This window comes from Citrus clementina, unplaced genomic scaffold (assembly GCF_000493195.1).
Source record: "Citrus clementina cultivar Clemenules unplaced genomic scaffold, Citrus_clementina_v1.0 scaffold_5, whole genome shotgun sequence".
Classification (NCBI taxonomy): Eukaryota; Viridiplantae; Streptophyta; class Magnoliopsida; order Sapindales; family Rutaceae; genus Citrus; species Citrus x clementina.
The window spans coordinates 39550815-39576525 of record NW_006262201.1 but is presented as its reverse complement, the minus strand read 5'-3'; the positions used below and the strand labels follow the sequence as shown (position 1 = coordinate 39576525).

Sequence of the window (25711 nt, the reverse complement as noted above, 5' to 3'; positions counted from 1 at the left end):
AAGAGGGTTTTTTTGGGGAACCCCAAGGGTAACTTTTTTTAAAACCTCCGGGGTTTTAAAAAAAACCCCCCCCCCCCCCCCCCCCCCCCCCCCCCCAACAACAAGTGATTATTTCTTCAGTTCATAGGATAGATAGAGCGAGCTAATAATATTATAATTGTATGTTGAATGAAAAATTTCAGGGCCATGTGTATAGTCTAACTGAACAAATAAACAAGTTTGAGGAAGTGACACTTCCAGAATTAGAAGCTGAATTGGGCTGCAACAGCACACATTTACTCTCAAAATACTTGTTTGTTGTGGGAGTGGGAGGAAATGATTATACTTTCAATTATTTTCGGCCAAGTTTGAATGGCAGTACCATTCTTGATCAGGGCTTCGCTTCAAATCTTACAAACTCTCTGTCTCAGCATCTCAAGGTACGATCGAAAATTGGAAACCAGAAAAAAATTGCACCAATTTAAGGACTCTGTTTCAGCATCTCAAGGTTTTGCTGAAATTGACTGTTAGAATTATGAGTAACTTATATCATTAATCACGTTTATTTCTTTGTCAACTACAAGAAAGCAAAAAACATCTTTTAATTTCTAAAATTATCTCACCTTTTCTTTTTCTTTTTTTCTTTTTTTTTTTGGTGCGGTAGTTTTGTTTTTGAATATTTTCTAATTAACAATTAAATAAAAAATAATAAATCTTTTGTTTTGTGCAGAAGCTGTACAGTTTGGGAGGAAGAAAGTTTGTGCTAATGTCATTGTACCCAATTGGGTGCATTCCCATGGTAAAGTCATTTAAGCCGAAGCAAAAGTACTGCTTACGAGAACTGAACCGGGGGGTTCGCCAATTCAATACTCAATTGAAGTCTACGGCTGATGCTATCAAGGAACAAATGCCCGGTTCTAATCTTGTTATTGTTAACCAATACAAGATTATCATGGATATTATCAAAGACCCCCCTTCTAAAGGTGATTAAGATTATTTTTCGTCCTTATTCTAAATAATTAAATCCTGTTGAACTTAGATTAATAACTCTTAAAGACAATGAAACAGTTGTAGATTACAAGTCACGAATTTAACATACTTTTCTGTGTTTCAGTTTCCATTGATACATGCACATGTCTAATTGTCACGTTAGTTAACATAATTTATTTTTACTTTATTTAAAAAAAAAATGGATGTATTGCAGGATTTAAGGATGCAAAAAGAGCTTGCTGTGATTTGATCCCACTAAGTGAAGGAGGAAATGGGGTTTCCTGCAGAAAAGGCGGCAATGTTTGCGGAGACAGAAATGCTTATGTTTACTTCGATGGGCTGCATCCAACAGAAGCTGTGAATGTTCACATAGCAAACAAGGCTTTTTCTTCTTACCTTAAAAATGAAGTTTATCCCATTAATGTTAGCCAATTAGCAAAACTCTAGAATATTGTAATTGTTCTCTCCATTTGGCTATTAATTTTTAGTAGAATCCTGAAACTTGAAGCTTAATTTAATGGCTTAACTCATGTTGATGTTTAGTGCATTACAAAATTATATACATACATTCATACACTCACATTTATATAAAAGTGTATAGCAGTATATAGAGTTGTAAATGATCTCATATAATGTTAGTGTTGTCTTTCTCGGCTTATCTTGAGCTTGTACGGTGTACTTTTCCATCAAATTGAGCTTCATAATGATGATACATAAAATTTGTGGAGCTTAATTAGATAGTAAAGTGCCTAGAAAACATATATAGACATCATTGCTTTTGTTGATTACTTCACCACGTAATTTCTTTATTGCGCTTTTTGAGTTTTCTAATTTATGCACTTCCCAAGTTTTTTATTACATTTTTATGTTATGTATTAAAATTTATGGTAGAACAAAAAAAAAAGTGTGGCGTATAATAAAAAAATTTAAAATTTGTAGTCAGCCGAAAGAGAAATTCTAGAATATATCAAAGGTATTATATTAATCATTTAACAAATAAATGATATTATGACATGTGTGTATTTGTTTTGAAAAATCACTATACAAGCGGTGATTATATTAAATTCCACTACACATATCATACATGCATCAATTGGTTGTAATATATCATGGATATTCTAGAATTTCTCCAGCCGAAGAAGTGTAGTGAAAACTTGAAATTAAATGAGAAAGACGTGAAGAATGCAGCTGAACGGATAACAAATGCAGTGAGTTCCATGAATTTTTTTTTAGCAAATTAATAGTTTCGGATCATTCACAGCCCTAATCTTTCAAATTAATATCTAAAGCGAACATAGCAATAAATGAAAAAAAAAAAAAAACTGTAGAATTATTATTTTTCAACGCATATACGGTTATAGTAAGAGGTGTAGCCGCTTGTGACCCAACCCTTTTATATGTATAGATCTAGTCCACTTGTAGCGTAATCGAAACTCCCACAAGCCAATAGTGAAATTAGACGCACACAATTGCGAAATGTAATCTATTTCTTTTGTTGTCAATAAAGTGATTAACTAATATGAGTCCAATTTTCTATTCGAATCATCCTATATAAGCTATCTGCCAGTCATTTATCATACGAAATTATTAACGTAGCCAATTTCTCATAGTTGTAAATTTTCAGAAGCAAAAAATCATGTGTTTGATGCAGAAGCTGTACGGTTTAGGAGGACGAAAATTTATGGTAACGTCAATTGGGTGCACTCCCATGGCTAAGGCATTTCGGCCAATGCAAATGGGCTGCATGCTTAGAAGAGCTGAACCGGGTTGTTCAGCTCTTCAATTTCAATATTTGCTCGAAGTCCATTGTTGATCTTATCAAGCATGAATTGCCTGGTTCTACTTTCGTTCATGCTAACCAGTACAAGATAATTAAGGACATCATCGAAGAAGCTGCCTCCAGAGGTATGGTTAATTTTATCATCTTCATTTTCCTAAGACAAAACCGAACTTTAAAATTAAAACCAAACAGCTGCGAATTAATTTGGTCACTGTTGATTCAATTTAAGGTTTTGTTTTTTTTTCTTTCAATTGTTTTTATTAACTCAATTGATGGTTCACACTTCACAGGATTCAAAGAGATAAGAAGAGCCTGCTGTGATAAGAGTTCACTACCTGCAGGTGGGAATAGAGTTGCTTGCAAAAAGGATGGAAAAGTGCGTAGAGACAGAAGAAAGTATGTTGATTTTGATGGGTCGCATCCATCCAACAGCAGCTGTGAATATTCACGTAGCAGACAAGGCTTTTGCTTCTTCGAATAAAGATGAAGCTTAACCCATTAATATCAACCAGTTAGCCGCAGCTTAGATCATTAATTGGTACCAATCGTAGTTACTATTGTCATTTGTCTGCTCTGTCTATGAGCTTGGTTCCTTCCAGTTGTCCTGATCTCTGCTTTTAAAACGGATACCATTTTGACGTGAGCTATACGAATTATATCAAATTAGTGATTTGTTATTGATAAAATTATATACGATATAAAAGTATGATTTTTGACTTCACCGTGTCCGCAGGTCCGAAATAATAATATACAAGATGTTTAAAAGCTTTAAATAAGTTGCCCGAATCGTTCAAAAAAAGGTAAAAATATATACAATAATATTCAAGTTACATCTTATTTTTATTTAAAAAGGTATGAAAAAATGAGAGTGAGTTGATGATTTTTTAATTTTTTTTTAAAAATAAACAGTAAATTATTGTCTTTAAAAATAAAAATAATTTAAAAAATCAATCTATACAACACAATTTTAAAATTAATTCTTAAGTTTCACTAATGCTAGTTGATGATGGTGATTGGAGAACAGGTTCTAGGTAGGAGAAAGGAAAGGAAAAAGTCTCGTCGTCAAGTCAAACAACGAACCCAGACCGTTTAAGTTGGGGAAAAATTTTTCGAACCCCGCAGAAACGCCGAAAAAAAATGCGACTTTTTAAAAGAAAAATAGAATAAAAATAATGTTCCATAATAAAAGTCATTAAAAATAACTTACCAAACATACTTTTTATTTGGAAAAAATTAAAAAATAAATGTTAAAAATTATAGCAAATAATTTTTTATTATTTTTATCATTTAGAAAATATATGGAAATTAAAATTTTCTTATTAAATAAAATAGTTTTAATGAATTTTTTTTTTAGAAGTTAAAAATGATAGCATTCCAAATAAATTTTTAATATACTTTTATCATTTAGAAAATAAATGGAAACCAAATATTTCTAATGAAATATTTAGAGAACATAGAGAGAAAACAGAGTAATCACGGTTAGGTTCGTAAACTTCAAAAAAAATAAAGTGAAAGCATAAGTTATAATTATTTTTAAACAGGTCCCTACAGTGTACATTCGAAAAATGATAATTAAATTTATCGATTGTTAACGAAAAGCAAAATTTCCAATGTTCAAAAGATATTCCGATCAAATAATTAATTTTAACAATGAGCTTATGACTTTAATCTCCATTAGACCCTCGCGATACATGTATGAAATGTATTGCATATGAAATTATTATACATACGAAAAAGTAATTGCCAATTAATTTGTTTTGTTTTTCTTTTTTCTAATAGAATCTTCCCAGCGTCGATGTAGAATTAAGAAATAAGAATTGCGAGTCCTGTGGAAAATGTAACGTAAACTGAATCTTAATTGTGATTTGGGTTAAAATGAAGGATCCAAATGTTAATTTAGCGAAAGAAAGAAAGGAGGTCAAATCAAACTGCTTGTCTGTTTACTCGGTTCTTTGATGGGAGTTCTTAGTTTCATAGGTAAAAGTAAAATAATGATCGCCCAAATTGAAAAAAGAGACGAATGGCACAGCACCAAGCAGAGTGGAAGGAATAGGCGGACTCCGTGAGGGACCGGCAGGCAGCTGCAGCTGAGAAATGAGAAAAAGTCTTCCTCTCCTCCTTTGAAAAGTCTTGCTTTTTTGTTCCTCGTTATTTTTTACATCGTTCATCTTTAGTCTCTCAAAATAAATAGCATTAAAGCTTTAAACCCGAACGAAACTCATCGTTTTTTGCAAAATGACCCTAAATTCTTCTTCTTCCTCCTCTCTTTCGCTTCTACTACTCCTCCTCTCTTTATCTGTAAGCCTTAATTTCATCTCTTCCTTTGCAGACATAAGCTTAGGTTCCAGTCTTTCGGCTTCTAACTTGAACCAATCTTGGCCTTCCCCAAACTCCACCTTCTCTCTTTCATTCATTCAACGGTCACGCAATTCTTTCATTCCCGCCATCACTTATTCCGGCGGAGTTCCCATCTGGACCGCCGGAAGCACCCCCGTTGACTCTTCTGCCTCCTTCCAGCTTCACTCCAGCGGCACCCTCCGCCTCATCAGCGGCTCCGGCGCTATCATCTGGGACTCTAACACCCAGCGGCTGAATGTCACCTCTGCCTCTCTCGATGACTCTGGCAATCTCGTGCTTCTCAAAAACGGGGGCGTTTCCGCCTGGTCCTCCTTTGATAACCCCACCGATACCATCGTTCCTTCTCAGAATTTCACCTCCGACAAGACTTTGCGATCTGGGTATTATTCTTTTACTCTTCTTAAATCAGGGAATCTGAGCCTCAAGTGGAATGATAGCGTAGTCTATTTTAACCAAGGATTGAACTCCACTATTAACTCCACTGTTAACTCAAATTTGACTTCACCCATTTTAAGATTGCAGCCTGTTGGGATTTTGTCTATATCTGATGTTTCCTTTAATACTGCTGCTATCATTGCTTATAGTAGTGATTATGCTGAGGGTAGTGATATTTTGAGGTTCCTGAGTTTAGGCAGCGATGGGAATTTGAGGATTTTCAGTTCTGCTAGAGGTTCCGGGTCTACAACTCGAAGATGGGCGGCTGTTACTGATCAGTGTGAAGTTTTTGGGTACTGTGGGAATATGGGTATTTGTGGTTATAATGGTTATAATGATTCGAGTTCGGATCCGCTGTGTGAATGTCCCAGTCAAAATTTTGAATTTATTGATCAGAACGATAGAAGGAAAGGGTGTAGGAGGAAAGTAGAGATTGATAGTTGCCCTGGGAGTGCTACGATGTTGGAGTTGCCACATACAAAGTTCTTGACGTTTCAGCCTGAGTTATCTTCTCAGGTTTTCTTTGTCGGGATATCAGCTTGCAGATTGAATTGTTTGGTTACTGGTTCTTGTGTTGCATCCACTTCGTTATCTGATGGAACGGGATTGTGTTACTTGAAAACACCAGATTTTGTTAGTGGGTTTCAGAATCCTGCGCTTCCTAGTACTTCGTATGTTAAGGTATGTGGACCAGTGTTACCAAACCCCTCGGGTTCTCTGCAGGCTGAGGAGAAAAGCAAAAGCTGGAGGTTGAAAGCATGGATTGTTGTAGTTGCTGTTCTGGCTACCCTCATGGTTTTGGTTGTGCTGGAGGGTGGATTGTGGTATTGGTGCTGTAGAAATAGTCCTAAATTTGTCAGCTTGTCAGCTCAATATGCGCTGCTTGAATATGCTTCTGGGGCGCCGGTGCAGTTCTCATATAAGGAGCTCCAACGTTCAACAAAGGGGTTTAAGGACAAGCTTGGAGCTGGAGGGTTTGGGGCTGTTTACAGAGGGGTTCTTGCGAATCGAACAGTTGTTGCTGTGAAGCAACTAGAGGGGATTGAGCAGGGCGAAAAACAGTTTAGGATGGAGGTTGCTACGATCAGTAGCACTCATCATTTAAATTTGGTCAGGTTAGTTGGCTTTTGTTCTGAGGGGAAGCATAGGCTTCTTGTATATGAGTTCATGAAGAATGGTTCTCTTGATAACTTCCTTTTCGCAAACGAAGAGGGGTCAGGGAAATTGTTGAATTGGCAGAGTAGATTTAACATTGCTCTTGGAACTGCTAGGGGAATCACATACCTTCATGAGGAGTGTCGGGACTGCATTGTTCACTGTGACATAAAGCCTGAAAACATCCTCTTAGATGAGAATTACAATGCCAAAGTGTCGGATTTTGGCCTTGCAAAGCTCATAAATCCAAAGGACCATAGGCACCGAACACTGACGAGCGTTAGAGGGACGAGAGGATATTTAGCGCCAGAATGGCTAGCAAATCTGCCTATCACCTCGAAGTCTGATGTTTACAGTTATGGGATGGTTTTGTTGGAGATAGTGAGTGGAAGGAGGAATTTCGAAGTCTCGCAAGAGACTAATCGAAAAAAGTTCTCTTTGTGGGCCTACGAAGAGTTCGAGAAGGGTAACGTTAAGGGAATTGTTGACAAAAGTTTAGCTGGTGAAGACGTGGATATTGAGCAAGTTATGAGGGCAATGCAAGTGAGCTTTTGGTGCATTCAGGAGCAACCATCTCAGAGGCCAATGATGGGAAAAGTGGTGCAGATGCTAGAAGGAATTACGGAGATTGAGAAGCCGCCGGCACCAAAGGCATTGACTGAAGGGTCTGTTGGTGGAACCAGCGTCAATATGAGTAGTAGCACCAGTGCTCTCTCAACTTTTGCAGCTTCAGCACCAGCCCCATCTTCATCCTCGTCAACTCATACTGGGGTTTCGGCTTTAGCTTCGGATAGGAATATCGAAAGGGCATCTTCATCCCTTTTGCGATCATCAAGCCCAAACTGACGTGCATTTCAAATTAATGTTACCAATATTCAATATTATGTAATTTTTTTATTTATGGTGCATCACCATCAGAAATTAGTTGCCTGTACAAGTTTTTTTAATGGAAGTCCATTCGAGAAATATGTAAATAGTAACGCTTGCAAGTAAATGCTTCCTAAATAAAAAAAAAAATTATTATCTGTTTCTTGTAGCATTTTTTGCGGCTGGCAATGATATAACTTTTCTTTGGTTTATTGTACAAAGTGCTAGCACTGATATTTGAACAGAGAATATTTATACAGATAAAAATTAAAGAGAAGGAAGGCAGAATCAGTTATTACACCCATATAATTAAGAAGAAAAAGATGAAATAATAAATTAACACTGTAATACCACATACATGATATTATAATTTATTCTGTCGTCTTTATGTCACTCATGAGTTTGATTTTAACATTTTTCATCGTACAAATGTTACTTTTTTTCTGTGACCTTTTGGGAAGTAATCGAAGAGCCGCATGCAGCACATGTCCTTGACTGGACTGGAGTAGTGTTTTGAAGCAGAGGCTAAATCTTGTGAGGTTTGGGTGAAATTTCGCTTTCAATACAATGACAGTGGGATCGCGACACATTTTTTATGCACGCACGCACACATGGTGGATGCATAAAAGTCAAAGTTGCGATGTGAATTTCAAACCTGCCTGCTTGATAATCTTATAATTTTATTTTCGTATTGTTATTTATTTTTTCTTTTATCATTAGCACGATGACCAATCATGTAGAGAGAGAGAGAGTGATTTAATTTCCAAATTCCAAAACAACTGGTGGGAAGTGGGATTAAAGTAGCCCAACAGAGATATCAAGATTCAAGAAATTAGGCTGTCATATCAAATTATAATTACACGTCGAGACCTTCTTTGAAAAGAAAAGCATCTCAAATTGGGGTTTACCTAAAGCCCGATACTGACAGCTCATGTATGGTCGTGGAATATAATCTGCAACATCGTTTTTGTTATAATGAGCGACTCATCACTCGATATTGCGCACCTAGACATCATGAATGAGACATTACGTATCAGCGATTCTTTTACTTTTTTTTTTTTTGAAAGATTATTGTTCGTAATATTTACAATCATATAATTATTGAGATTAATTTACATCAATTTTAATATAATACCACTCAGATTTTAACCCTCTTAAATATTCGAGGGACTTCAATTCCTCTCTTAAAAAAAAAATCATCTTCACACTTGTGAGGGAGTGACTCTAGCCATTGGACCAAATCCTAATAGTTTCAACAATTTTTTTACTAAACACAAATTTTTTTTTGACACACTCTCAATCATTCATTTTATATATTTATACAGTAGATTGTTAATCTTCATTGACAAACAAATTCTTTTATATTTTTTTATGCTTTTTTATTTATTGATTTATCCACATAATTAAGACATTCTTGATACTTTGAGAGAGAGAGAGAGAGAGAGAGAGAGAGAGAGACTACTATTACTATTGCAAACGTTTTGTAGCTCAATTACACCCAAATTTTTTAAGGGCCAAAGCCTACAGTTTAAACACATTAAGAACAAACAAGTGGGGGGTTCAATAGAGGCTCATCATTGGGCCTAGGGCTCCAAGAAAAGTGTGCAGTTCCTAACACTCCATGAAAACTCCTACGAAAACTCCTAACGCTAGTTGTCCTTATAGCTCTTTCTTAAATCAAAATTACAGACAATGACAAAAGATACAATAGAATTTTAATTGAATTCAAATATCATCTAGGATAAACTAATTCCATTTTGTTTTTCATAATAAAAATAAATTATTAGATGACTTATTTCTTCATTGTTTCAATATGATGTCGAGTTTATAAAAAACTGATTATACGATATATATTAGAATTTAAAGACAATAAGCTTCATAATTGGGGATAAACACATTTTAATGTTAATCAAACTCAATTTATCCTTTTATAAAATTTTCAACTAGTTATAGAACTATGTTTACAAAATTGGGAATTCATAAAGATTTCAAAAGGGTGTGAAAGCTTTACTCTCAAGAAAAACTTGAGACAGTAAAAAATAGATCGTCATTGTGGGAGGTTTAAAGGGGAGTCCCAAGAGCTTAAAGAATATCTAATAAGTCATGCGTGGTCAAGGGCGTGTGGGTTTGTGCCGATTGTACTAATTGAGCTTTAATTCCAACGATCATGCCGTCGCTGCTTTGCCACTTGTGCAAATAAGTTTTTTTTTTTTTTTTTTTTTGGTGGTTCTGCGGTCTACGTGCCTAATAAACTAGTAGTACTATTAAAGGTCCGGCTATTTTAGACCCATTCTAAGATAGAATACGTTTTCATAACTACATAATTAAAGTTATAACATATTTTTTATTATTTATTATTTTACGTGTATAACTAGCCATTAGCTATTACTAATTAGAATATAATAATATATTGTAATAGCCTTTTGAAACTAACCAATAACCATGTGTCTTTTGAAAATCAAGCTAGGACTTTCGCCTAATCTTTTCTTTAATAGAATAATGATTGTTTAACTTGCCAGATTCTGTAACAAACATCTCCCGTCATCCCACCATCCGATTGTCTATTGTTTAGTTTCTCACTCCACATCCAACCACATCCAGCGGCTGATGCTGCTGTCTGTTGCTTACAGATTCTGTAAGCTAGTCAAGTCCGTTTAACTTGTTACATGGCACGGGAATAAAGTTAATAGGTGTTCTAGGTGCATTATTACTACTCTACAGCATAATCACATTAATTATGAGCAAATTAAGTATCTTTTTGGGACATTATTATTCTTACTTAAGTTATTGTTATCTGTATTTTCAAATCGAAGACAAAGAAAAAGAAAAAAACTTATTTGGTAAAGATTTTTTTTTTATAAAATATATCACCAATAAGTGGCTTGAACATAATAAAATATAGGAGATGCCTTTTATTAACTCGTTCATATGATCATATCACTCTCCACCGTAAAATTTGATTCTTCCAATTACTAACTATAATAACAGTTTTTTTTTTTTTATCGCAAGTAATTGTACACAACATGAACTCTTTAAGTTCTAAACTTTAGAGGGTACAAAACAAGAAGTAAAACACATACAATAAGAGAAAAATAATTACGGCCACAACAAGTCTACATCTAAACGGAGAAAATTACTTCATATTTAAATTTATTAAAATATCCATCTTTACACAAGGGGAAAGGAGAAGAAAAATTTTACAACAAAAAATGAATAAAATACTAGGAGTATTTTGACCGAAATCCCAGCGAAATTAAAGACCGACAAATTCTTATTTTAGGAAATAGGAGAATAGAAAGAAAGTTATAAGAAGGTGGGGTAAGTTTATTTAACCATTAGTATAATTGATCATTTTAGTTATAACATAATATTGTATTACTTTTATCAATGGGTCTTTGGTCCAGTGGGAGAATCCTTACACTTATAATGTTGAGTGCCAGAATTCGAGTTTCCATAAAAATATTTATGGGGATTATTTACAATCTTCCCTCAATTATCAAATAATTGAGTAGAGTCAGTTTATCCCTCACGAAATGTGAGATTCATAAAAATATTTATGGGGGTTATTTATAATCTTCCCTCAATTATCAAATAATTGAGTAGAGTCAGTCAATCCCTCACGAAATGTGAGTGGAGTGGACAGCTCTTGAATATTTAAGAAGATTTAAAGAATTTAGGCAGCCCTTCAGAGAAGTACATGACACGAAGAAGGTCTCAATTGTAGAATCTGTTTGTAAATATTAATTATAATATATGGTGTAATATAGTAACAGTCATATATAACATTATTAAAAAAATAATATTATATTACTTTTAGTCTGTATATTACAAGAGTGGAGGTTGATAGGAGAAAAAAATATATATCCTACCAAATGCAAAGTGCTCTACCATTTGTTTTACTTAAAAGTTGCTTTAATTTTACCCTCGATTTGCGACAAAGGGAATATATAGGGGAAATATATAGCTGCCGATACCAAACCATGCGCAAACTTTATAGGTTTATATACTGATACTTTACTATAAATTAATAGTGACCCATTTTTGCATAGAAAGAGAACCATACAATTAATTTTAATCTTACACCAAACAAAAAGGAAAAAAAATACTAGAAAAAAATTGAAAGAACGAACAAAATAAATAAATAAAATCCTGCATTAGCGTTGACTTTGCTATGTTTATAACAATAATGCTGATTGATCTTTATGGGAATTATTTGTTTAACATACAACTTTGGAATAAAATTTACTTTTATTATTTTTAAAACAAGGTCTCCAGAATGAGGAAAAAACAAATCGTTTTGGTTCTTTTCGTGCACTAAAACCTGTAATCCACTTAATCAAAGATCTTATATATCTTAATAAATTAATTACAAGTGCTTTGGACTGTTTATATTTTATTTTAGCATGAGTTCCATTCTATACCTAACTGAACATCTCTTTTTTTTTTTTTTTTTGTCCCCTGCCCGATTATGCCTAACTAAACATCTTGAATGTTAAAATTACTAACTTTTCAAACATGTGGATATATGCTTCCATGATACAAATTAAGTAATTAATAATCACACTTTAGAATAGCGTGGAATTATGCTACTTACTAATTTTATAAGAAAGTGTGGTGACATTCAACATTGAATTGGTGAGCAATTGCTATTATGTTGGAGGAAAGAAGCTCCTTACAACAAAGCCAATTTGTTTTCATACCAGTTTTTTTTTTTTTTTATAGAATTCATACTAGTTGAATTAATGTTATAATTATTGCTACCCTTAGACTGTTCATCATTGCCAATGATAATTATTTCTTAATATTTAATCCCTACTCTTATGTATCTTTCTTGTTAACAAAATATGGAACAAATAAACCACAAACTACTACATAAATTCACATTGAAGGAATGGGATAGCGGAACTGAAATTGATAGGGTAGAAAAACACTACATATCATTTTATTACCGGACCAAACTAATACGATTAGATTATACTCAAATTAAAGCGTGGTTAGATTTTGTTCTAATCCAAATAATTTAATGAGTTTTTACTAATGCATTTAGTGAGATTAAATGATGTTCGAACGAGTTTACAAGAGAGATTTTGATAGATAATCCAAAGAGAATTATAAAATAGGTTTTTTTTTTTTTAATAAATCAAAGGTTAAAGGTATGGAAAAAAAAAACAAAACCTCACTATTTATAATAGAGGAAAGTTACTTCCCTAAGTTAACTTAAAAAGAGAAACTAAATCACAATTATAATAAAAATAAATGACTAAAACACATACTATATATGATTGATTCTAATTAAAATAAAAAATATCAAAGACCTAAAATAATAAAATTCTAAAATGTTAAAATAATATCCTACATCAGCATCCATATGAAGCTTTTCAATAAAAGTTGAAAATGTCGATCTTTATATCGTGATTAAGCATTAATTCGGATTCGTTTAAAGCTTAATTAGTCCGTCAATCTTCTTACATACTTGAAGTTGAAGATGACAACTTGTTGCAGTGTGTGACCATGTGTCCTTTATAATCTTATTCATGAAAATCAAAATTATTTGTTATGGATTCTCATTGAAAAGTTTAATCAATTAATTTTTTAAGGAATCTGTTTTTACAAAAAAATCCGGAGCTTTTGCAAAAAAGGTTATTTTGTCCCCCATTTTATTCGGTCACCTTTTCGCCAGATTGTATTTGATTGTTTGATTGGCACTTTTCTTATTGCCAGTTTGCCACCATAAGCACACATCAGATATGGCCAATGATTTGAAAAATAAATGTTAACACTAAGCCTTTAATTTGCTTAGTCTGATATTGATTGAGAGACTTAAAAAAACAATACTTTGGTATTTAAACACAAGACATTGAAGCTACTAATTGAAAATCCAACATAATATATAAGATCAAACACACAAACACGATGAAAGACGAGATAGGAAAAAAAAAAATGAAATGTATTCAAACATTAACTAATATGACTACCTGCAGGTGTGATTTGAGTAATATTGATATAATTTTTAAACTAATATCAAGTATCGTAAACATATTTTGTGAAAATGTACTATATATTTGGTTTTTTTTTTTTTTTTGGCTTTAAAGTTTAAACCCTATAATTTATAAATATCATATTTGAATCTTTAAAGACAGTGATGCCTTAAATCATTAATTGCAACTCATTGTCCGTGCATTAATATGATCACTGAAGCTGCTGTTACATACATAGCCCGAAAATATATAAATTATTATTGCCTAAAAGTGGATGATAATTCACTTATATATTTTGCTGAATTTGAGCCGTTTCCTTTAAATTAGGCGAAAGGACGGGACGAAATCGAATTGCATCGAAACAACACTCTTACTAAACTGCCGAAAAATTACTGAAATTTTCTCACTTAAGTAGTAGTACGTAATAAATATTCATTGGAACGTACGTTATACATAAATGGATAGCATCAAACATGGGATGTAAGAAACGTTACAATTTGACACGAGAGTTGATGCATGCAGCAAGCTATAGAGCGAGTACTCTTATCACTATTTTCACAAGCGCACTTGGATTGAATTAATTAATTGGCAACGACAACTAATAGATGGACAAATTAAACCATTGATTTCCTACACCGACGTGCTAGGAGAAACGTCGGTGCATTGAAGAATCATGCAATGATACGTCACGTTAACGTGCGTGCAACGAATTCGATCGACCTCAGAAGCTTCATATCTAAAGAGTAAGTAACAACAAGAAGAAAACACAATATCCAAAACGGCCACAACACTATCTTCCCGGATAGAAGAAAGAGCAAATGGAAAAGAAATAATTATCTTCGATTCGATTCCAGGAACTTTGCAAAAGGGGTTGAGTTAATTTCGAGAGGCTTCAATGAGTACATGATCAGAGAGGAGAGGAAAAGGGTTGGAGACATTTACTGCTTCGAACACTACTGATATGACATTACAACTAATAATCAGTTTACTTAACATTTCGTGCCAAATAGTTTAACTATGCCTAGATCAAGTATTCTTTCGAGGTCATGAGAATGGATATATATGGATTCTCTCTAATAGTCTTTTCCAATGTTTCAAAGAGATTGTGAAATTAGAATATATACCACTTAAGTTCTTATAGCTAGTTTTCATGATAGTTAGTAACCTTATTGACATTAGAAATTTATAAGAAAGGAGAATCTAAATCTTTTGAAATATTATTTTATAACGAATTATAAATAAAAAATTTTCATAAAGTAAAGTTTTCAAGACTAATAAAAAGTTACATGAAAACTTCTTCTTGACATGTACATATGGTTAAAATCAAAATCACGCACAAATAGTAAAAGTAAAAATCATTACGTGATAAAGTATGGCAATGATCAAAGACTATTGATTATTTTCATTTTACACAGTGGTTTCTTTTTTCTCCTTTGAAATGAATTGGTGTTTGAGCCACTTAAAATATTGAGAGTAGAAGGAATACAATTTCCTCCTGTACATCTATTTATAGGAAAAACATAATTTTAGGAAAGGAAATTGATATAGAACGTTATTTAAGAATTTAAGAATTTTGTTAGTTTAGCTCTTTTGATATTTTATATTTTAATTAAAGTAAATTATAGTATGTGTTTTAGTTTTTTATTTTCAGTATAATTATAGTTTAATTTCTCTTCTAATATAACTTGAGAAAATAGGTTTACCCTACTATAATTAGGGGGTTTAGTTCAATTATTATTTTCATAATCTTTTAAATAAGAAACCCCTCTATTAAAATTTTCTTTTAGAAATATCTATTAAAATCTCACTTATAAAATCGTTTGAATTAGAACATCGTCTAATCTCACTTAACACATTATTAAAATCTTATTAAGTCGTCTAATATCTAATTACGCTTCGATTATAGTGTAATTTAATCGCGTTGAATTGGTCCGATACTAAAACATATCCATTTGCTTTTGCTTCACTCGTTCCATCAGAAATAGTTTTCGTTTATCATTTATTTAAATTTAAAATGCAAAGCTAAAAACAAATGTAACAAATAAAGTACTTAAAAATTATTTTTTTAAAAAAAAAAGGAAAAGAAAAGAAAGTGACGAGTCCACTTCTCGCAAGCAAAACGACTTTATAAGTTTTCCCTCTCTCTCGTACTCTGTGTTTGTTAGCTTCTCTCGGTACTCTGATTCTTGCAAGGCCAAACCACTTTGTTTTTCTGCAACAATTCTAAAACTAATAATAACGAGAGCATAGAAATAATAATAATAATAAAAGCCCTTGCTGTTTCTTTCCTTCAATACCAGAGTCACACAAATATCCCTTCCTTTCCCACCTTTCCTTTTCCTCTTTCTTTCTGCTCTTCGCCGCCTGGCACGGCGCCACTTTTATCAACTCCTTTTCATCTGTCACCTTATCCTCATACTCATATAACTAGCTAAGCTTTCAAGTCAAGTGCTACTACAACTACTTACAAGACAAGAGCATCAATATTCAAACGCCTCAAGGGGTAGGTTGGATTTTTTTTTTAAAATTTTTATTTTTGTCTATTTTCTTGATTTTCTTTCTCATTTTCATTTCCTCCAACACAACCACCGAAAAAATAAAATAAAGTAATGTAAAAATTATATTTTCACTTTGATCACTGTTTGACTGTAATTTTTTCTTATTGTCTAGTACCATTTCTTGGACTTCCCTCATGCCTGATCGCATCGAAGACTTTGATTTTTATTCTCACAAGCTCCCCTCTTTTTCTCAGGTAATTAATATTAACAAAAACTATTCTTTTTGTTTTTTCTTTTCCTTTTTCTATTATTGCCTCTTTTAAATTATTTGTCAACTTGGATTGGATTCTTATTATTTAAGCAGGTTGTTGAAGAGCTGAAAGAGCTATGGGGGATGGCTTTACCAATGACAGGAATGAACATACTGGTGTTTATAAGGGCAGTTGTTTCAGTTTTGTTCTTGGGGAGACTTGGAAGCTTGGAGTTAGCAGGAGGAGCACTTTCCATTGGCTTCACAAACATCACAGGCTACTCTGTCCTCGTTGGCCTTGCCTCTGGGCTCGAGCCTGTCTGCAGCCAAGCCTACGGTAGCAAGAACTGGGACCTCCTCTCACTCTCCCTCCAACGCATGATCCTCATACTCTTCTTCGCCACCATACCCATCAGCCTCCTGTGGCTCAATCTCGAAACCGTCATGATCTTCATGGGCCAGGACAAAGACATCACAGCAATGGCAGCGACTTACACATTATATGCGCTCCCGGACCTATTAACAAACACTTTGTTGCAACCTCTAAGGGTGTTTTTAAGGTCACAGAAGGTGACAAAGCCCATGATGTGGTGCACATTAGTGGCTGTGATGTTCCACGTGCCATTGAATTATTGTCTCGTGATGAAACTGAAGCTGGGGGTGCCAGGGGTCGCCATGGCGTCAGTGGTGTGCAACTTAAACATGTTGGTATTTTTGGTGGGGTACGTGTGGTGGGTGAGTGGAGGTGATCCTGATCATGATCGTGGACATGGACGGTGGGAGATGACGAGATGGACATGGACGACGACGGCTGGGATTGGATTTGGAGGAGTGTGTGGTGGGATAGGGCCATTAATGAAGTTGGCAGTGCCCAGCTGCTTGGGAATTTGTTTAGAGTGGTGGTGGTACGAGATTGTGACACTCATGGCTGGGTATTTGCAGAATCCCACACTCTCTGTGGCCGCCACTGGGATTATGATTCAGACTACTAGCATGATGTATACTGTCCCTATGGCCCTCGCTGGCTGCGTCTCTGCCAGGGTACGTTTCATTTCATCTCCCGTATTTTGGTTTAGAGTGTATGTTTGGAGCCGTTGTGTTTTTGCATGATACTTATTGAGTGTTTGTTTTGATAACAATAACTCACTTTTCATCGCTATTAAATTCGATTTACAACTAGTGAATTGTCTAGAGCATGGGAGTTGACTTGATGATATATATAGAGGCATTAATTGGTCTTGCATTTTTGGATTACATGATTTTTGCCGTCTCTTTCACACTGGGTGGGTGGTTCATTAAGGGGGGTTTATATCAATTTTGTTGTTCTTGAATTTATTTATTTTTTTTAAATGAATCTGGTGTCAATTAGAAAGAAAGAATTTTTTTTTTTTTTTTTATAAAAAAAAAGGCCTAAAAGAAAGGGGGAATAAAAAGAAAGGAAAAATGCCAAGGGAAAGAGGTGATTTTGATATTTTGATTGCCTCACTTGTAGGGACCCATTGAGGGTCACACATGTAATATGATCGGACAAAATTAGCACAAGACAAATAAGTACTTGTTTACTTTCACTTTAAAAGTTCCAATGCAATTGGTGTGTGAGTGCGTGATGTCAAATTTTATATGGATACCAAACACGAGCGAACCAAATGGCATTAGTGGAGCCTTTTGTGATCACACCTGTGAAATATCTTAATTATGAGCAAATTGATTTAGTTTTAGTTCTCTATGTTTCTAATCTCAGGTAGGCAATGAACTTGGAGCTGGTAAGCCATACAAAGCCAAGCTAGCAGCAATGGTTGCATTAGGCTGTGCGTTCTTCATTGGAATCATCAATGTGACGTGGACCGTGATCTTCAGAGATAGGTGGGCTGGTTTGTTCACAAATGATGATCTTGTCAAACCTTTGGTTGAATCAGTTTTGCCAATTATAGGACTTTGTGAGCTCGGTAACTGCCCTCAAACAACTGGATGTGGCATATTACGTGGCACCGCTAGGCCCGTCATCGGAGCCAGAATCAACTTGGGTTCGTTTTACTTTGTCGGAACTCCGGTGGCAGTCGGCCTGGCTTTCGGGCAGAAAATCGGGTTTAGTGGGCTTTGGTTCGGTCTCTTATCGGCCCAAGCGGCTTGTGCCGTATCCATTCTGTATGTCGTGTTGGTCCGCACAGATTGGGAAGCCGAGGCAATGAAGGCCATGAAGCTAACAAGCTTGGAAATTAGTACATTTAATGCAGGAGCTGGAGACACAAATGAAGAAGAAGAAGAAGAAGAAGAGAGTAAAGGCTTGCTGGTAAATGGAAATGGCATTCTGGATAATGGTTCGTAGAATGATATTCAAGTGAAGATAATTGTCGGTACAAAAGTGATTGTGTGGAATATGTTGAATGGTTGTTTTTAGCTTTATGGGATTTGCTTTCGGCTTTTAGATGCCTTTTTCTCGGGGTGGGGAATCTAAGTAAATACATGTGTTGAACTTTCGTTTTGTTTGACAAAGGGGTTAGAGTCGGCATATGCTGCTTCTATTGTTGCCTTAGAAAAGTTACTTAACTCCTTACTCCCCCCAATACAAGATGCGAAATATTTTAACAAAAGGATTCCCTATATTTTGCCGCTTCATTGGTTTCACCGGTCTTCGGTGGTCTCGTTTTTCTAAACTACAGCGACGGGCAAGTGAGTAAAGCCCCTAAAGCAAACAACTGAATAGTATTAGTGGTGATAATTCTTTTTCTATGATAAAAAAAGAAAAAAAAAAGTTATTTTTCCCGTTTGCCAATTTTGAGATTTGATGAAGGTAGGCCGACGGAAGCACACCGGAAAAAACATATAAAAGAAATAAATGCGGCAATTGACGCCGGTTCATAAGTAGCCAAAAACTACAAATCATTAGGGGCAGCAAAAGTTGGTTCTTGGCCCAGCACAATCTCACCGAATGGCCTACATGTTGACAACTTATTTGATAGCTTTTGTAAAAAGGATACCTGCCCCAGTTCAAGCAACTGAAAAAAAGGAGAAGTAAAAGCTTGTCTTCAGGAAGCTACAGCAATTTGATAACCAAATAAAAAATTATGTATGTTGTAAGGAGAGATGATACAAATGCCGTTTCTGATTTCTATCCCACAATTTGTGTGACATTTAGATGGTTGTGCTTTTCTTTTTCTTTTTTTCTTTTTTGGTAACTAATAATTGAACCCTACAAAGATCAACACATTTCAAAAATAGAATTTCTCAATTTGATGACGCGCACTTGTGCGATGTCCATGTAACAAAAGGCGGAAAAAGAAACAAAGCGGACAAGTGCTGCAAACACAAAAGAAATGAATCACGGCTTGATGTTGGAGCCAATCGTGGAAAAGAAGAAAGTGGGGTCTGATCAAAATGAAAAATTTTTAAAAGCAGTGGATGGGGATGAATGATCAAATGGGTGGGTGGAGTGTTGCTTTTTGCAGAACCTGGAATGTGACGTCTCAGTTTGGGGCTTGGCCTGTTTGCTTGCTCAACTCAAATCACTTTGCCTCTCTGCTGTTGGCACGTTTTTCAGTGGGGGGTTAAAAAAAGTGGATTCTGTGAACTGGCTGTCTTTTTCAATAATTCTTACTTTCTTTATAGCCATGCTACAGACTAATCCAAGTACGCTGCACTTATTTCAAATCTTTAAGATATATGAAAACTATAAAATGGAATAATGGATTATCAATTATGAAAAGAGTGAGAGAGAGAACAGGGAAAATGCAATACGTACGAATCATTTACATGTACGAGCGTTTGGGATTTTTTTTTTTATTTTGAGCCTCCGCAAAATTTAAGTGGATTCTATTTAAATATTACTCATTTTTGCATGTTTTGTGGGTATTGAAATGTAACTTACTAAATCTTTTTTTTTTTTTAATATGAAGACAAGTAGATAAAGTCAATTACAATATTTTTGTCTGATTTTTTGTTTCATTGAAGAACAAATCTTGACGGTGAAATGAGTGGTTAAGATTGGATATATTTAATTAAAATCAACTTTTTCTCGATCTTTTTTGATTTGATGATTCTTTTGGATGATGCAATGAAGAAATTTTTCTAATTTTAAGCAAGAAAAAAATAATATTCCCTGTTTTATTTTCACTGATCAATTTTTGTTTTTGGCAAGATTTGTGTGTACAAGCAGAGAAGATTAATTTTCTTTCTTTTGTTACCTGATTGTTGTCTATAAAATTGTCCGAGAATATTTTCTTTATTTAACATGTCGACCCACATAAGCACGTAAAATTTCGGATACCAAATGTGGTATTAAACAAGTCCCACAAATATGCAAAATGCAGCGACTACTCTTACATGAACCCATAATAACAACTGCATATTCACACGTGTAAATAGCCCAACTTGGTGGAAATCCCATATACATTGAGGCCTTCAAAGACCCCCACAAGAATAATAAGGTTTATCGATTTCTCCTAGTACCTCATTGATCTATAATATTAGTAATCAAAAAAGCTTTGTTGTTCAAGAGGGCACACATCCGCTGAAACCACATCTCCCACAAACCCAGATGTGGAATGGGACTTGAAGGTCAAAATTGTGAGTGTTGAATTTCAAGCTCAGCTCAAAAAGAATCCAGAACTCCAAACATTTTCTCCTGAAAATGCAAATTTCTTCTCCTGGTACAGAAAAGACAAGTAGCCAAATATCTGCTTCCAATTGTGGGTCATATCTGGCTGGTTCTTCAAAGACAAGCGTCTATTAATTCTTGGCAATGCAGCTGCACAGCAACTCAATACCTAAAAGAACATGAAAAGTAATAATGAATTAGTAATGGACCTTAGTAGCATCACCAATACCATCGAGTTTCCCATAATAACATCTCAGCAACAACCTGCAGAACTAATAGATAATCCATAATTAGAAGAAGCAGCTCAGCTTCACATTTTAGATCGATAAGCCGAAATAGAACCAAGGAATTTAGTCAGTTCCTTTTTCTTTTGCAAGGATTACTTATCTAACTTGCTGTAAGGCCATTGCCTTGGAAAGTTTATTCTGTTAGATAATAGCAATATCACGTAATTGTTTTAGTTTCTGACTAGCAGAAAAGAATTACTGGGAAATAAGGACAGATGATTTACAGTGAACTAACAAAGATTCAGCTTTAAAAGTTTTCTAACCTGCCATTAGTCAGTATCAACACTGAGAGTTGAACTCTGCAAATATATCCATATCTGGTTTCAAGAAGCCAACCCAACGGCAGACACTGTTGCATCCTTAAATAGGAACAATTAAAAGCCTAAAAAGAGTAATAACATTCTATTCCCTTTAATCAAATTGGGATTGCAGAATTATCTATGTAGAGCCGGCTTCCCTTTCATGATGTTGATTTTCTTTCCTACTTGATAGTCTTTCTCATAGGAAGTTTGAGTGCTGTAGAGTGCCAATGTGATATCCTAACTCATCTTGAGATGCAACTTAAAATAAGTAGGGACAACTTAAGATTTGGCTAAGAGGCATATTCTCTTTCAAGGTGCAAATTTCCTTGCCCAAGAAACATCTCTCTAATCAGAATATGAACTAAAATAAAGCACTTCCCCATTTTGCAATGCAACTCCTAAGCCAAAAGCAAGGATCTAATACAAGGAAATTCTTTAAACGACATCCAATTCCAGGTAAGGAGACTAAACATTCTGTACCATGGTCTGTGATATTCTTCAACTAATCCTAATGCTTCCAAAACTTTGTACAGCTGTATGCAATATACTGCAGATGTAACACTACTAGCAGAAGCTTCCTCTGCCAACACAATGCTACATTATTAACTAACTAAAGAATGAAAAGATTAAAAAACAGAGCATAGTAACCTGAAATGTTTAATTAACATACAACCAGCAATTGGAAACAGCAGGCATCTTTCCACATGCGTACTTGATTCCACAATATTAACACCTTGTTTATTCCCAGAAGAGTATCCAGCTTTTTCACTAGACTCCGCCTTCCTCTTATATAGCTATGATGATTTGATGCCCAATACTGGATTACTAGGAACTTCCAAGTCTTTTTCTGGGATGTGTTTGCCAACTCCGAAGTGATTTTCAACAAAATAACATTAATACTTCCTTTTAGCTCAAAGTCCAAAACAATTTCAAAGAACTTTTTATACGACATCATCAAGCAAATGGGCACGATTTCAAAACAATCAAACAACTGTTTACAATAAATATTCAAAAGATGCATGTGATCTTTGTTCTTAATGAGTGCTAGTCAATTAATTGTATAATATCCACTCCCTCCTTCTATGCATCCTTCCTTTTTCTGAGATTTATAACATTTTTCTGCTGGCTGCTTTCTGGGCACTTTCTTATTGTCTCTGAAGAAATTCTCACCTTTCTTAAAGACTCCTTAACCTCATATGATATATTGTTTCCAATAAGTACATATGCATGCTATAAAATATTACATGGAAATAAATAATAATCAATCAATTCAATTATTGGACTATATACCATTTTGAACAGTTAAAAGTTCAAATAATCGAGCACACACAAAGTCATAACAAAGGGGAAACCTTGGTCCAGAAACCAACCTTGTCAGCAGATGCATAAAATCATCTCTAAACAGAAGCCCTCTTCTACGTCGACAAGCTCCTCTGTGTTTTGTACTTCACCCTCTCTCCTGAATTCCAGTGGCGACTATTCTCACCCTGCATTTCCCTCCTGCCAGTATATTTTCTCTCTCCTGAATTCCTGCGGCCATTATTCTCACCCTGCATTTCCCTCCTACAGGTATATTTCCTCTCTCCTGAATTCCTGCGGCCATTATTCTCACCCTGCACTTCCCTCCTTCCAGTATATTTCTGCTCTCCTGAATTCCTACAGCCACTATTCTTACCTGGCATGTCCCTCCGCCGAGAATTATTCCCCTCTCCTGAATTCCAGCGGCCATTATTCTTACCCTGCATTTCTCTCCTCCCATAATATTTCCACTCGCCTGAATTCCATTGGCCATTGTTCTCACCCTGCATTTCCCTCCTCCCAGTATATCTGGATGGCAGTTTTCCCCTCGTTTCACCCTGGAGATTCCTTATTGAATTTCCCCTTCCAAAATTTCCTGAATCCTCTTCCACATCCCAATTCATCTTCCTGGTTGTTCTTCCTCCCCTAGTTCCAATAATTCTACTAGCAACTCTGTTGTGCTTACTTTCTTCCTCTTCACCATCATAATCTTCAGAATCATCATCAAAATTCATCTTCTGGGTTGTTCTTCCTCTCCTAGTTCCATAACTTCTGCTAAGACCTTTTCTATGCCTACGTTCTTCCTCTTCTTCTTCATAATCTTCAGAATCATCATCATCATATGACGCAACATCATTCTCTCCTTCACTATCATCATCAGCAGCATCCTCTGTTTGTTTTTCTTCTTTTTCTTCTTCAAGTGGCATTCTCTGTTGTGGCCCCTTGCTTTCACCAGGCATAGCAATAACTTTTTTCTCTTCTTTCACCATATTCATAAGGTGAATATAATGACTCCTAACATTCATTAATGGATCACTCTCAATCAACGATCCCCTCTTATAAGCCTCCTTTAAAACCACAGTATACATCCCACTCTTATTCGACACATAAAAGATACCTGGGTGATTAAGCAAAGCCCTCTTAAACCACGACCTTATACCCAGATAATTTCCAAAACACAACAATTTCTCCCTTTCCACCTTCTGCGCACCAAAAAGACTAATAACCTCATGCATAATCGCCACCGCCCACTTATCCGATTCATCAGACTTAGGCAAAAGATGAGTTGCATTCTCATAAGGAGAAATATAAGGCAACTTCTGCCAATTATCCATCCACTTCTTCATTTTCTTATCAATCTCAAAACCACTAGAAAAATTCATGGAAAACATGATATTTTCCCCATCAATTCCCTTTGCTTTCGCCTTCTTTTCAACAACAGAAACAGCAAAATCATTGCTCCAACAAACCAACTCCAATTCACCAAATAAATCAAACCCAGAACAACGTTCGTGTTTATTTTGGTAACCAACAGCTCGAAAATAATCAGGAAAGTCAGGAACAAGACTTGTTAAAAAATCATCAGGAAGGCCGAGGTCCCATTTCAAGAGATCAATCATAGTGAGCGGGATCTTATTCATTTGAGAAATCATCAACAATTTCAAAAGCCTACCAGCAACAACTTGCCTATAACTTTGGCTTTGGTAAACCAATTGCTCATCCGCATCAATGTCAAGAACCTCGGGTGTGAGCTTGATGTGAGGTTGGACTCCGACATTGCCGGGGAGAAACTCTTGGAAGACTGAAGGGTATCTTCGGATGAATTCCATGGGGCGAATGGGGATTTGGAGGGAATCTTTTTGTTGGGTGATGATTGTGATTGGCAGGGATTTGGACGGCTCTGATTTGATTAGGTTTTTGATGTTGAGTAATGGTTTGAGGTTCTTTTCTCTCGCCACTGCGTGGTCGAGGCCACGGTCTCGTATCCATTTGACGTCGCTTAGTTTGACGGCGGGCTCGGTGACGGTGCAGCGGAGGATCTCAGCTGGCCGTTTAAGGAGTTTATTCATTGAAAATGAGTATGTTGAGTTGAGGGTTTTGCAAGGGTTTTATGGATTCAATTGTCGGTTCACACTCCTGAAACTGAACAGAACTAAGCTCAGCTGGGCTGAGGGATCCCCCCTTTCTTTGCCCCCCACCCCCCACTCTTTTCTCCCCCCAACTAAAATAATAAGTCCGCTGTATAAAAGGTTTCACACGACGGTAAACTGTTATAAAAAGTTAGAGCAAAAATTAAGCATATTATTAATATTAATTAATGTTATAGGAGAAAAAGGGTTATTTATTGTCAGCCTCCATATGTTTCGATAATTAGTGCAGCGCACTCACAAGTTTTGACCATGTGCATCGCGCCCCCATTTCCGTCAAACTACTGTTAACTTAACTCGAAAAAAGGATAAAATGATAATTTCATATAAGATTAAATAATAAATAAAAACTAAAAAAAATACTTTTATCCTTCATTCTTTTTTTCTCTCTCTCTATTTTATTTTTTTCTTCTCTTCTTCTTCCTCTTTCTTTTTTCTTCTTCTTCTTCTTGCCTTTCACTACTGCTACCTACCGACGTGATCTGCCGTTGTCTTGAATCAACAACAACAAAAATGGCGCACGCTACGTGATCTGTCATCGCTCGAAACCGCCAACGCCACCGCCTAAAGCAGCTGCCGTTCTCGCCACCTCTATAATTTAATGTAGGGTTTTTTATTTTTAGTTCATTTTTGTTAATTTTTTCTTGGTTTGGGTCTCTTTTGTAATAGAATTTTACAGTGAAATTTTGGTATAATTATCTTAGGTTTCTTTATTATTGGGTTTTGTTTGTTTTGGTGGGATTATTGGAATTATTTTGTAATCTACTGATGATTTTGTGTTTGATTTTTGTC

General features: G+C 35.2%; 4 protein-coding genes across 5 annotated transcripts in view; 3 read left to right on the top strand and 1 right to left on the bottom strand.

The window, feature by feature from the left end:
• Positions 1-1416, top strand: part of LOC18042101 (GDSL esterase/lipase At4g16230) — a 1780-nt gene extending 364 nt beyond the window's left edge. The window contains exons 2-4 of the mRNA XM_006434579.2: positions 160-419; positions 710-962; positions 1184-1416. Coding sequence (XP_006434642.2) covers positions 160-419; positions 710-962; positions 1184-1416 — 746 coding nt within the window. The remainder of the gene's footprint in view (positions 1-159; positions 420-709; positions 963-1183) is intronic.
• A 3324-nt stretch (positions 1417-4740) lies between these two features.
• LOC18042100 (G-type lectin S-receptor-like serine/threonine-protein kinase At1g34300) lies at positions 4741-7720 on the top strand. Its single transcript, XM_006434578.2, has one exon. It carries the CDS (start codon positions 4985-4987, stop codon positions 7541-7543), a length of 2559 nt encoding a protein of 852 aa, XP_006434641.1. The 5' UTR covers positions 4741-4984; the 3' UTR covers positions 7544-7720.
• Positions 7721-15716: 7996 nt separating this feature from the next.
• Positions 15717-18881, top strand: LOC18042099 (protein DETOXIFICATION 54). The gene is made up of 4 exons (XM_006434577.2): positions 15717-16045; positions 16213-16294; positions 16405-17331; positions 18032-18881. Exons 2-4 carry the CDS (start codon positions 16235-16237, stop codon positions 18614-18616), a joined length of 1572 nt encoding a protein of 523 aa, XP_006434640.1. The 5' UTR covers positions 15717-16045; positions 16213-16234; the 3' UTR covers positions 18617-18881.
• Positions 18882-20498: 1617 nt separating this feature from the next.
• LOC18043106 (protein ROOT PRIMORDIUM DEFECTIVE 1) lies at positions 20499-24947 on the bottom strand. 2 transcript variants are annotated; one of them, XR_002905538.1, is made up of 2 exons: positions 22207-24947; positions 20499-21053 (listed from the first exon to the last, which is right to left on the bottom strand). XR_002905538.1 is itself a non-coding variant. In XM_006434576.2 (2 exons), exon 1 carries the CDS (start codon positions 24839-24841, stop codon positions 22889-22891), a length of 1953 nt encoding a protein of 650 aa, XP_006434639.2. In that variant the 5' UTR covers positions 24842-24947; the 3' UTR covers positions 20499-21053; positions 22844-22888. The 2 variants fall into 2 exon arrangements, 1 of the variants encoding a protein (XP_006434639.2); XM_006434576.2 differs by having other exon boundaries at positions 22844-24947.
• Positions 24948-25711: the final 764 nt, after the last annotated feature.